At 37.2% G+C, this 13,104-nt stretch overlaps 1 protein-coding gene across 2 annotated transcripts in view; it reads right to left on the bottom strand.

The window, feature by feature from the left end:
- Positions 1 to 464: 464 nt before the first annotated feature.
- The window catches only part of polr1e (RNA polymerase I subunit E), a 32,341-nt gene continuing 19,701 nt past the window's right edge, over positions 465 to 13,104 (bottom strand). For both annotated transcript variants that reach the window (XM_048592479.1, XM_048592486.1), the window contains exons 8-12: positions 10,480 to 10,576; positions 10,074 to 10,213; positions 5,873 to 5,954; positions 3,248 to 3,379; positions 465 to 869 (exon numbers count right to left, since the gene is read on the bottom strand). In XM_048592479.1, the coding sequence (XP_048448436.1) occupies positions 713 to 869; positions 3,248 to 3,379; positions 5,873 to 5,954; positions 10,074 to 10,213; positions 10,480 to 10,576 (608 nt within the window). In that variant the 3' untranslated portion in view covers positions 465 to 712. The remainder of the gene's footprint in view (positions 870 to 3,247; positions 3,380 to 5,872; positions 5,955 to 10,073; positions 10,214 to 10,479; positions 10,577 to 13,104) is intronic.

The following is a 13,104-nucleotide window of genomic DNA, read 5'->3' as shown; positions in this document are numbered from 1 at the left end:
GGGCTTCAGGTTAATAGTGCATCTGAAAGATGGCATTTCCTTAGTGGACGGAAATAGGGATAATGTTCAAATGCTCTAGAATGAATTCCTCAAAACCAATGATTTATTACCCCAAGCCAAGTTAATTCGAGTAAAGAGCATCGAAACAAGGGATAGGATAATGCAGAAGCCATGAAATGATTCAAGAAATATTTGAATATTGATAGGTTTTGGCAGATTAACAGACTTTCATACTAACGGCTGGCCAACATTTTTAAATCCTGAGAAAAGGCCTCAAAACTAATTGAGTAAAACTGTAGAATATCAAGCCTGATCTTACTCAATGTCAATCTACTACCAAACTTAACTGAATAACTGTGTGTTATAGTATAAGTATGAAAGTTTAATTTGATCCATCTTTGCATTTCCTGAGCAGCAGTATATGCAGAAGGGATCAACTGGACAAATATTAAACTTCTCAAAAGTTGCTCATTGTATTTTGATGTTTAATTAAGAAAACAAAAGATGTAGTTTGACGGTCAACCATTAACTCATAATTAAAGTCGACTTCAGTTGCACTGCTAGCAGGCCCTGGATACTCCTTGTTAAAAATATTTGGAATATTGGCCAACTCTTCGTGCCAGACAGTGTTCTGGTTAGACATTCTTCATTCATGTCCCTTTTGTGATCTTGAGGGCTGATGTGACATTTGACTGTGTCTCTATGTACACCATTATGTCATTTTCTTCCTTTTGCGACCGTGAAGTTTAGTTCGTACATCCAATGGTAATGAGAGCGTTGCTAATTTGTGATCCTCTGCAGTACCACCGGGAATATCCACCTTTTTCTTTGCAATCTTTAAGCCCATTGCTCTTGCAATGTCCAAAATTCTATAAAGTATAACAAAACAAATGGTGAGAAATGAAGTATTTTTGTACTATTTTCTACATTAACCAAGAGTGAGACAGAGATGTATTTTTAAAAAAAAACTAAATAGCACATCTGTGAGAAACTTTTGTTCGTGCACTAATCGTTTATATAGTCAACTGAATGAGACAATCACCTGCTCACCATAGAGTTTCACTGTTCCCATGAAATAGACAACCTTATCCAACAAAAATTTAACCAGGGAGGCTAAGCAAGTGCAAGTAAATAGAGGGAGATGCAAATCAACTGGGGCAGTGGGAAGGAGGAGGAAAGGTAGGCTCAAGAGGCAGCTCAACATACTGTTACTCCCACTGTAGTATGAAGCAGAGGTATCTAAGCTTTTTCCTTTATGGAACATTTAAATGTAGAGTACAGCCTCAGGTGGAACACAACCTTAATCTAAATTCCAAAGCCTTGGTGTTCTGATTTATGATTCATTCACCAACGAAGCAATAAAGATCAGAACAGCCTTTTTCCAAACCTCCAGGTGAACAAAATTCAAAGACAAAAGAAAAATGAAAATATAAACACAAGGACTGGATATACCTATGCCAAGAGCTGGATTGCCAAGACTATAGGCCTCAGTTAAACCCAGAGCTGGAGTTCATCGCTGGCTGCTGTGGATAATATGAGATTTGAAAAATATCGGAGTAATTGAGGCATGTGTCATGTAAGGATATGCAGACATCTAATATGATCGGTAATGGAATTAGTTACTCCATGGCAATACTACAGTTATTGACAAGTTTACAAAAGTTCGGAACATTCAAAGTTGTAATTACATGTTTAAAACTCTGTAGCCTTCAAACTTTTAGTTACACATTATTACAGCACATCTTTGCTCGGAAGTAGAACTCTACTTTCAGACCGAACAGGAAGATACAGAAAAATACTATGGTTCAAAGTAGTCCCAAATGTTCCCTTCCCTGCCCCCTCAAAAATAAGCAAGAAATCATTGTCAAATCCAATGAGGCTGTATGACTCATGGAGTTCCAATCAGAAGGCAGTCATTCAAAATGAATAAAGAGGAAGCATTGTAACGACAGTATGAAATGACAGTAAACATTGCATTATACAGCACACTAACAACCAGAATTTTCCAGCATACTGAATATCTGACAGCTTGATTTACTTTAAAAACTGATCACTTTCAAAGTTCAGATAAGCATTGTTTAAAAAGATGTAATGGTTTACAAATCTGCAGAGATTGTTCTTCGGCTTTGCAATGAAATTATTAATTTATTAGGTCCATGTTGGTTATTGTCTCCAATTTAGGCAAGCCCAGGTTTTTCTAAGTTAATGTGACCATCATAGTGTCAATTGTGATGGTTTTACTGTAATGCCTGCTGTGCTGGGGTCCGCAATTGCCTAACTGCCTCCACCCCCTCTTCAAAGACAAAGTAAAAGCTTGTCTTGTCTCAGAAGTAATGTAACTCCCCATCAAGCAGCACTTTTGATTAACTAGCGCCACCCATTACCCAAGCATGCCAGATAAAAAAATTTACTGTATATTTAAACTATTAATATTTATCTCTTCAAAAAAAAAACAATGGATTACAACGATCTGAAAATGGCATATGGCATATGGCATATAGCACACCTACAACATTTTATAGAGTGTCAAAGTCATACAGCACTGAAACAGACCCTTCGGTCCATCCAGTCAATGCCGAACATAATCCCAAACTAAACTAGTTCTACCTGCCTGCTACTGGCCCATATCCCTGCAAATCTTTCCTATTCATATATCCATCCAAATGTCCAAAACGTTGTAATTGTACCTGTATTCATCACTTCATCAGGAAGTTCATTCCACACATGAACCATCCTCTGGGTAAAAGATTTGCCTCATGGCTTTTTTAAAATCTCTCTCCTCTCACCTTAAAAATGTACCCCCTACTCTTGGAATTCCCTATCTTAGGGAAAAGAGAACTAACATCAACACTATCTATACCTCTCATTATTTTAGAAACTTGTAAGGGTCACCTCTCACCTTAATTTAAGGCACTCCACTGATCAAGTTCAGCTTTTTCCGAATGAACATGGTACAAAGATAGACAGAAATCATGCAAAAGCGATGCAGCATGTTGGTGTGTCAATGGTGTCGATGTATGTTGTCAGATGGTCAGCTCACAACCTTTGGCTTTCTATTAGTTAGATGCATGGAAATCTGTGGCTAGATTAACTCAGGTTGTAGTTGCACATATTTTAGTGCTGTTTACCAAATAGTCAGTATGAGCCACAATCTCAGATATGGGCAATAAACTACTCCCTTGACAACAACCTGAGGTGACAAAATAACTGAGCAGCTAATAAAATACTTAAGGAAAACATTGTTTACCTATTTTCACTGATTTTTAAATCCCGCTGTAGATATGTGAGGTCAATTTGAAAACTACTGATATGTAAAGCCAGTGCAATAATGTGTGCCACTGTCTTAGCTTTCATGGAGGCTGGCATTACATGTTTTACCCTGAAAACAGACAGAAATTGGTTAGGTACAATATTTGAAGACAGGATTTCATATTATTGCACAAACATATTTTCCCATTAATAGCCATGATATTACTCTCAGCCAAATCTGACATTGATCACTAATTCTTGAGCTAATCATAAAAACTGTAAATTTATCATGTGTATTGTGTAATATTTTAGAGACAGGATAAATATGTTACAGTGCCCTTGAATTTAAATGTTTGTTATTTTATGCAGTAATATTCTTTCAAAAACCTTACATACAATATTCTGATAGTTTTAATGTTTACAAAAATTTTTCCCTGAAGTTGGTACAGTAATATCTAGCTGACATGATACATAACAGTTCATTTGATCCCATTCACTACCATGTGATTAAATAGATCATATTTTCAAAGAAATTACTCAGTCAAAAGCAGTGTATAAAATCCTAGATTTAATCCTGAAACAATGAATTCTACATCACACATTAAAGGAAAACAGTGCTTCTTGTAAGGTTTTTAAATTTAGTCAAAGAAGACTATAAAAGACCATAAGAAACAGCAACAGGAATAGGTCATTCAGCCCCTTGAACCTGCTCCGCCATTCAATAGGATCATTGCTGATCAAATATTCCCCACACCCACTTTCCTGTGTTTTCTCTGTGACCCTCGATTCTCCTATTGATCAGATACTCAGCAGACTATTTGTTTATTTTTATGATCACTGCTGTTGAACACTTCCTTTTCGCATTGTATCAAGACTTTGTTTTAGACTGGACATCAGGTTTCATTATAATCCCTTAGCTGCAAGTATCGATCTGAGCTCCAGTCAGTTAACATATAATTCATGTAGCTATAGTGAACTAAATGCTGTATGACTCTATGACTATTAATTACTGCATTGAAGTTTTAACATTGAAACGAATTCTGTATTAGCGATACACAATTGGCAAATGTTCAACATAGACCCAATGGCAGTTTCTTTCCAGAATTAATCTGATGCTAAAGTATGTAAATACAAAAAAATTACATTTGTAGAAACTTTGAATTGATGTCAATTGATTGAAAAAGATTACTCAATACTGATATTCCTCATTCTTTCACAATAGCTTTGCTGGTTATTTTTTGTTTTCAAACTGGGATAGATGAAGTGAATTAATTAGTAGTGCTCCTCTTATAACAGCTAAAGATTGGTGACAGCACCATTACTCTCCTTCAGGTCAGTTCAATCTACAAAGAGTAGTGGCAGAAAACATTTATTATAATTGTAATGAAAAAGGAAGAGCAAAGCCAGATACTGCCTTATTTTTTTTTATAAAAACTGCCTTTCCACCAATCCAAAACCCTTTCTTGTGGTCCATCTCTTTCTTTTTTCAGAAAGAACTTAAATCATACACACTGTCATGGTCACCCCATTGCCACCTTGAACACCTATCTGGCTTCGCTCTCCGGAATTAGATCCAGCACTGCACCGTCCCTTGTTAGTCCTTCTACATGTTGATATGAAAATACTTGCCTAAATATATTTCAAGAAATCTGCCCCTCTAAACCCTTTACACTATGACTATCTTAACTAATGTTGGAAATGTTGAAATCCCCTAAAAGACCCTATTTACATTCCATACCCACAAACTGCATACATATTTGCTCAGTACACTCCCAGAAGTGTGACTGCCCCTTTTTATTCTTAAACCCTACCCTCAAAGCCTCATTTGATATTTATTTCCCTTCATCCATGATCAAAGTACAATTGGTGGCAAATGTAAGCGGGTTTACTGTTAGGTACCCAACCTTTGCAGAAAATATCAAACTCTCAAACTCAAATATAACTGCACTAATCTCCAAATAAGCTAAAATGAGCCAAATTTGGAACAAGATCACAGCCACAACATACTGTAGATTCATCAACACTGAATACAGAAAACAGGCAACCAGAAAGGATGATCATGCCTATAGGTAAAGACATAGGAAAAAAGTATTCCCTTTAAAAATTCAACATGGATTAAAGGATTAATCTGAGTTGCCTCTTAAACAGATACTAATAAATTTATAGAATTTTTGAACAACATACTGTTGTTTCAGACTGTTTCAGTAAAATTAAGATCAGCTGTTACATATCCCACCTGCACACCAATGAGACAAGATCTGTAAAATAATCTCAGAACATTTAGGATATCAAGTCAGCATGGATGAGTTGAACCAAAGGGTCTGTTTCCATGCTGCTCATCTCTACGACTATGAGACTAAAGCCATCCAATACATACGTTCTTAATTCTTCAGCACTTCTGAATTTGTATCTTACATTTAGAAACAGAATAAAAGGTCTTAGATCAAGATTTAGTGTTGGGTTTTCAAGAATGCTGAAAATTTTGTTTACTTTTACTATGGTGTAGAAAAAGTTAATGGGACACCAATGTTTAGGGCTTTGTATTTGAGCCATTTTCTGAACTTAGGAAAATATTTATGCTGTCCGTCTTCTTTGGAAACTTAATTAGAGAAGGCTTACTTACCGTCCATTGTTATAAGTAAGGACAGTGAATTTTTTCATCAAACTGCTTTTTACAATATCTGCAACGTCACTCCCAAGGGAATCTGAAGCAGAAAATATTTAAAATTGTACATGAATTAAGAAGTTCAGTTAGGTATAGACTGCTAACATTACAGAAACATGATACTGGATCATGTTTATTTTAAGAAAAAATAATACAAAAGCACGCAAAAAATAATTTCATCATATTAATTTTTAAAACCATATATAGATACCAAGAGATTCATAGCGTAAGCCACTTGCCCCTTTGTCAATTATACTTTATAAAAAAATTACAATCATCCTTTGTGCTAAAGGAGTGACCCACCAGCTAGAGCCTGATTGAAGATTTTCAGAGACAAAACGAACAAAGCTTAAGTAATTTATAACTGAGATGTGAATTTGGGAAAAAAATAACTGCAAAATGTTTCAAGTTTTTTTTGTAATGCTGAAATGTTGATAGAATGACTTTAATAAAATTTGAGCTTATCTATGCCAACTGACAACTGACAAGTTGCTAATCATTTAAGGTTTTTCAAGAAAACTTGGGGCAAACTGGAATTGTTTCCTTCCATTCAATATAAACTGAAAACTGCAGAACAAGAAGATCTTCAAAACAATGCCAAGCACAAACAATTTGCGTCAGACCAGCATTTTGTTTCATATTGCAAAGGAAAGCACATCCCAACAAAAGAAGTGAGCAAATTTCTTAAAATAAAAGCTGAAAATAAGGTAGTTGTAGCAAACACACATAGATACATGAGAGGAGTGATTAGCAGATATACAGTAGCTTCAAATTCTTGCCTTTGATTATTAATAGTTATTTGATCTTTCAGTTGCCAGACAAAAGTTAGAAATATTCTCCATATGCCACCATACAGAATGTCACGTTATGCAAAATAAGTGAAATTAAACTTTGTAAATGAAGTTGCTGCTTGGTGGATCAGAGATTGATTGTGCACGGATGCAGGTTTGATTGCCAAGACTGCATTCCACTTTTGTCCACAAGGATAGCAGTACAGGCAGATGTAACTGGTTTCAGCAATCCCGTATATATGTCTTTCCTGACTTCAGTTGGGAACTGGATAAGGAACAGACCTAGTTCAGCTCTGGCATCTGACATAATTTAATAGCTGTCAATAATCACTGCCATACATCAACCACAACTACTTAGTCAAAATACTGAAGGGAAATTGGCATAAAGACTGTCGTCAGTTCTTTAGTGATTTTAGTTAGGTGATTGTTTTTGATTGGCACAGACAAGATGGGTAGAAGGGCCTATCTCTATGACTGCCTTGCATGATAATAAATTGAAGGCAATAATTGAGACCTGGGATTTAACTAATTAGCAAAACACTCAAACGTACTGTTTCATTCCCTTTCCATTAGACTTTGTTCCAAGTCATTTTCATATTACTTTCACCACCATTCTGCTAACTTCCAAGTCTCCAGACCTCAACTGACTCCACAATCTGGAAGCAGTTCTACTTTAGTATGCATTCACATAGTGCAAAAAGGAGACATGTCTTTGGAAAGCTGACTTTAAAGCTCTAAGAGATGAAGCTTGTATTATTTAATATCTTACATATTTTGAGGACATCTCATAGTGTTTCACAGCCAATGAATGAATCTGAGGTGGAGTCATTGCAGTTCTATAAGCAAACACCACACCAATTGGCATCTCTAACTGACCAGAACATGATCAGTAAAGCACGAAAGAGTCGGCCTGGAACATGCTGGAGTCCTGAAGTGGGATTTGAATCTATGACCTCTGACACAGAGCTCCACTATTTATCGGGATAAGCAGGTCATTTTTAGGTTGGCAAACTGTAACTAGTGCCACAATGAGCAGTGCTGGGACCTGAATTATTTAAGTTGTGACGATGACAGTGTGAAACTCCAGAAAGACAATAATAAGTTCACAGTGTGGGCAGATAGGTGGCAGATGATGCTCAGTGCAGATAAGTGAGAGGGAAAACAGTCTGGTAGGAAGAATATTAAAAGACAACATAAAATAGGGAGTACAATTCTAAAGGGGGTGCAGAAGCAGATAGACCTGAGTGTATGTGTGCATAGATCATTGGAAGTGGCAGGATAACCGGAAAAGTTAAAGCATACAGTGTCCCCAGCTTTACTCATGGGGACAGAGAGTACAAGAGCAAGGAGGTGATACTGAACTTGTATAAGACACTTGTTAGACCTCAATTAGAATATTATGTACAGTTGTAAGCGCCACATCATAGAAAATAAATGAATGCATTGGAGAGAGTGCAAAAGCAATTTACAAGACTAGTTCCAGGAATGAGAAACTTCAGTTACGAGAATAGATTGAAGAAGTTGCAACTGTTCTTGAGGAGGCCAGAAGGAGATTTGATGGATGTTTTTAAAATGATAAGTGGGCTGGATAGCATAGATAGGGAGAAGCTGTTCCTGCTCGTAAAAGGAACAAGAAAAAGAAGGCACTGATTAAAATGATGGGTAAGAGAAGCAAGTATGGTATGCAAAAATACTTTCTCACCCAGCAAATATACTAGGTTTGGAATGCATTGCCTGAAAGTGTGACAAATGCAGATTCAGTTGAGACATTCAAGAGGGCATTAGATGATTATTTGGATAGAAATAGTGTGCAAGGATATGGGGTAAAAGCAAGAGATTGGCACTAGGTAATGATGCTCCTTTGAATAGACAGTGCAGGGACAATGAGCAGAATGGCCTGATTTTGCACCATAACAATTCTGAGACTGTGATTTACAATCTTTATTAATGACTTAGATAATGGAATTGATTGTTTCCTACTATCTCTGATTGTGTTATAGTCAAGTTTTCCGACAATACAAAGATAGGTGGGAAATCAGGTTGTGAAAAAGATGCACACAGTCTGTGAAGAAATAGGTTAAATGAGTGGGCACGTTTGCCCAATTGAATATAACATACAATGAGATGCAGTATAAAGATAGGGGAGTCTTTCCACAATTGTACAGAGAGTTGGCAAGATCACAACTAGAGTACCACGTACAGTTATGGTCATTGTATTTAAGGAGGCACATACTTGCATTATATGCAGTTCAGAAATAGTTCACCAGGCTGAGTGCTGGATTCAGGGGTTTGAGAAAAGATTGAGCAGGTTGCGACTATACTCAATGGAGTGTTGGGACTACACTCAGTAGAGGTTAGAACAATGAGAGGTGATCTTATTGAAATACAAAATATCCTGAGGGTGCTTGTTGGGTAATCTAGAACTAGGGGAGTGTTTAAAAACAAGTGGGTCACCTGTTTAAGATGGAGAAAAGTACGAATTTCTCCTGAGGAATATTTAATCTTTGGAATGTTCTTCAACATCAAGCAGTGCAACTATAATTATTGAACATATTCAAGGCTGGGTTAGATAGATTTTTGATATACAAAGGAACCAAGGGTAATAGGGAATATGCAGAAAAGTAGAGTTAAGGTCAGTCAGATCAGCCAGGATCACACTGAATAGCATGGCAGGCTCAATGGGCCAAATAGCCTAATCCTACTCCCATTTATTATGATCTTATTCTGAGCAAAGCTAGCACAACAGAATCGTTCTATTTCCACTGCAGTTAAGTGACCATCTTTGTAATATTGGGTGCATCAGAAAGTTGAAATAAATCTGAACAATAAATTCGAAAATAATTCATGCACATTTACAAATTGTTACCTGGGGAACTGTTGTTTAGTTCATGTACTTTAACTATAACTTGACGTAATACAGCATACACTGACACAACAGCAATCATACGGTCATTGGGTAATCACAAAACAAAAATTGTCTTTGTTTAATACCATCAACAATCGGTAGGAGATTTTGGGAAACTGAAACCTACTGGAAATATAAATTAGATACATTATCTTCAAACAAGTACAAGGCGCCCATATATTTTTAATTTGGAGACTTGTAAAGTTCAATTGAATCATCTGAAACTTTAATGAATAGGTGAAGTATGAAAGTTCCAAATCTGCGGATTCCTCATCTTGACTAACCTCCTCCAAGGTCATGACATTCAAACTTAAGCCCAACTTCATACTTTTATGCTAGGCAAGCTTTGCATAAATAACGTTAAAGCTCTCAATGCTCCCAAGTGTAATTCTTTGAACCAATTTAATGTAAATGTCCACTTTCAGTATCACTGACAAAAACACAAAAGACAAATGAATTTTACCTTTCTGCTTTAATTCACGGTCTTTTAAATTATGTAATCTGATGAGAATCTGCAAGTAATGTAGGCAGTGATACTTATGACCACGACTGTTCTCCTCCTGAGGTAAGGACTTCAGTGATTCCAGAACAAAGAAGGAATAACTAAAAATAAAGAAGACAGTAATAGATCACTTCTTAAATATCAAGCATCAAACCTTTTCCACCTTCTGCTAGACCTCGTGTTTAAAAAGTGCAATATTATGTAGCAGAAGATAGTTAAGTGTTACGAAATGTAAGCAGTAGTTTTTTTTTCTGTAAAATATGCTCTTCAGAATGGGAATCTACTTTAAAGCCATCAGAAATTCAACAACGATGGTGATTGTGGCTGACAGCCTCCCTCATACCAACATACTGTCCACCAAACTTACTTGCCAGTTTGTGCCAGTTTGCAAATTTCTTCTGCAGCACTAATCTTTGGTAGTTCATTGTGTGCTTTGATTGCTTGATATTCAGTAGATGAGATGACTTTTGACTAGATAAGGAAACATCCACAGGGAGGAAAAAAACCAACAACTTTTAAGAAATTTGACACAAGCTGCAATTATCTAATTATTCTGGTCATCTGTCTAATACTATTGCACTAGAATTGTAATCAGACCAAGTTGTTGTCATCTCTTACAAGAAGTATCTCTATCAAGACCTTTCCATGGTCTAATTTTTTTTAAAAATTCATTCAAGGGTTTCACTGGCTGGCCAGCATTTATTGGCCATCCCTAATTACCCTTGAGGAGGTAGTATTTTTGAGTTGCCTTCTCAAAATCCTGCAGTCCCTGTGCTGCCTGTTGACAGACAATGCCATTAGGAAGGGAATTTCAGGATTTTGAACCAGTGGCAGTGAAGGAATGGTGATACAGTTCCAAGTCAGGATGGTTAGTGGCATTTTTTTCATATTCATCTGTGGCACGTGTGCATTGCTGTCTGGCCAGTATTTATTGCCCATCCCTAGCTGCCCTTGAGAAGGTGGTGGTGAGCTACCTCCTTGAACCCCTGCAGTCCACCTTCTGTGGGTTGACCCACAAAGCTACTGGGGAGGGAATTCCATGGTTTTTACCCAATATGGAGGTAAATTTGCAGATGGTGATGTTACCATGCATCTGCTGCCCTTGTCCTTCAAGGTGAAAGTAGTTGTGGGTTTTGAAGGTGATGTCTGAGGATTTTTGGTGAATTTTTTCTGCAGTGCATCTTGTAGATAGTAGCAGTGATGTGCACTGAGCCTCAGTGGTGGAGGAAATGGATGCTTGTGGATGTAGTGCCAATCAAGCGGGCTGCTTTGTCCTGGATGGTGTCAAGCTTCTTGAGTGTTGTTGGAGCTGCACCCTTCCAGGCAAGTGGACAGTATTCCAACACACTCCTGATTTGTGCCTTGTAGATAACGGACAAACTTTGGGGAGTCAGGAGATGAGCTACTTGCCGCAATATTCCAAGCCTCTGACTTGCTCTTGAAGCCACTGTGTTTATGTGGCAAGTCCAATTGAGTTTCTGATCAATGCTAACCTCAAGGATTTTGAAGTGGGGGATTCAGTGATGGTAACACCATTGAATGTCAAGGGGGTGGTTAGATTTTCTTATTGGTGATGGTCATAGCCTGGCATCTGTATGGCATGAATGTTATTTGCCACTGGTCAGCACAAAGCTGGATGTTGTCCAGATCTTGTTTCATTTGAACACAGACTGTATCAGTATCTGAGGAGTCACCAATGGTGCTGAACATTGTGCAATCACAGGCAAACATCCCCACTTCTGACCTTGTGATGGAGGGAAGGTCACACTATCACAGTCTTTAAGAATTTTACAATACTTCGCACTTTTAAAGATCTGCCTTGAACTTATTAAATGATGTACCAGGCTTGAGGGAGCATATGGCCTCCATCAAGTCCTATTTCTAATGTCCTCACAAGATGATTCAGCCATTACAACTATTGCACCCATTAGCCATTGTTAGTTCAATTTCCCTGTCCTTTTTCATTGCCTTTTAAGTTTTCTCCTTTTCAATATTTATCAATCTCCCTTCGAAAAACCTTTCTGGATTCTGATTTTCCAACTGTTTCTGATAGGACATTGTGTTCTATGTCGCATAAACTTTCTCTGACATGCTTCCAACATATTAATAGTCATTGTGTTCTCCACATGGTCTCACTAATGCCCTGTAAGACTGAAGCGTAACCTCCCTACTCTAGCATTCAATTCCTCTCATAATAAGACTTAATATTCGGTTAGTCTTCCTGATGAATCGCTGTACCTGCATACTAACCTTCTACAATTCATGCTCATTTAAAACAACTGAGGCTAATATTTTTGTCTCAATGGGTTGACAGCCTTTCCTCCCACTGAAATAATGTAGATTTGTTCAAATCAGAAGTGTTCTCTGAAACCAAACTAATATTTTCTAGCCTTTTGAACATACAAACAAGCAGCAGGAGGCTATTTGGCCTCTTTGAATAAGGGTATGACTGATCAGGTCATGCACAAATCTGCATTCCCGCCAACCCTTCATCCCCCTCAAGAATTTACTCACCTCTGCCTTAAAAATATTCAAAGATTCTGCTTCCAATACCTTTTCAGGAAAAGAGTTCCAAAGACACTCAACCCATTGAGGAAAAAAAAGACTCATTTGTTTTAAAGGAGGACCCTGTTATATTTAAACAGAGATCCCTAGTTCAAAATTTTCCTATTACAGGAAACGTCCTCTCCACATCTACCTTATCCAGGCCCCTCAAGATCTAACATGTTTCAATCAAATTGACTTTGACTCTTCTAAACTCCAGCACATTCAAACCTAGCCCATACAATCCTTCTTCAGAAGACAGCCTGACCATTCTAGATATTAGCTTCCAATATATTTACATCCGTCCTATAGAAGGTAAACAATGGTGTACTAGTATCTGGATGTGGTTTCAACAGTTCCCTTTATTACTGAAGCATAACCTCCTACATTCATATTCAATTCCCCTTGCATAAATGAAATCATTTTATTAGTTTTCCTGATTACTTGC

Source organism: Rhincodon typus, chromosome 3, assembly GCF_021869965.1.
Source record: "Rhincodon typus isolate 14 chromosome 3, sRhiTyp1.1, whole genome shotgun sequence".
NCBI lineage: Eukaryota > Metazoa > Chordata > Chondrichthyes > Orectolobiformes > Rhincodontidae > Rhincodon > Rhincodon typus.
Note: the sequence above shows the minus strand (reverse complement) of the source record. Positions and strands in the feature narration are given on the sequence as shown.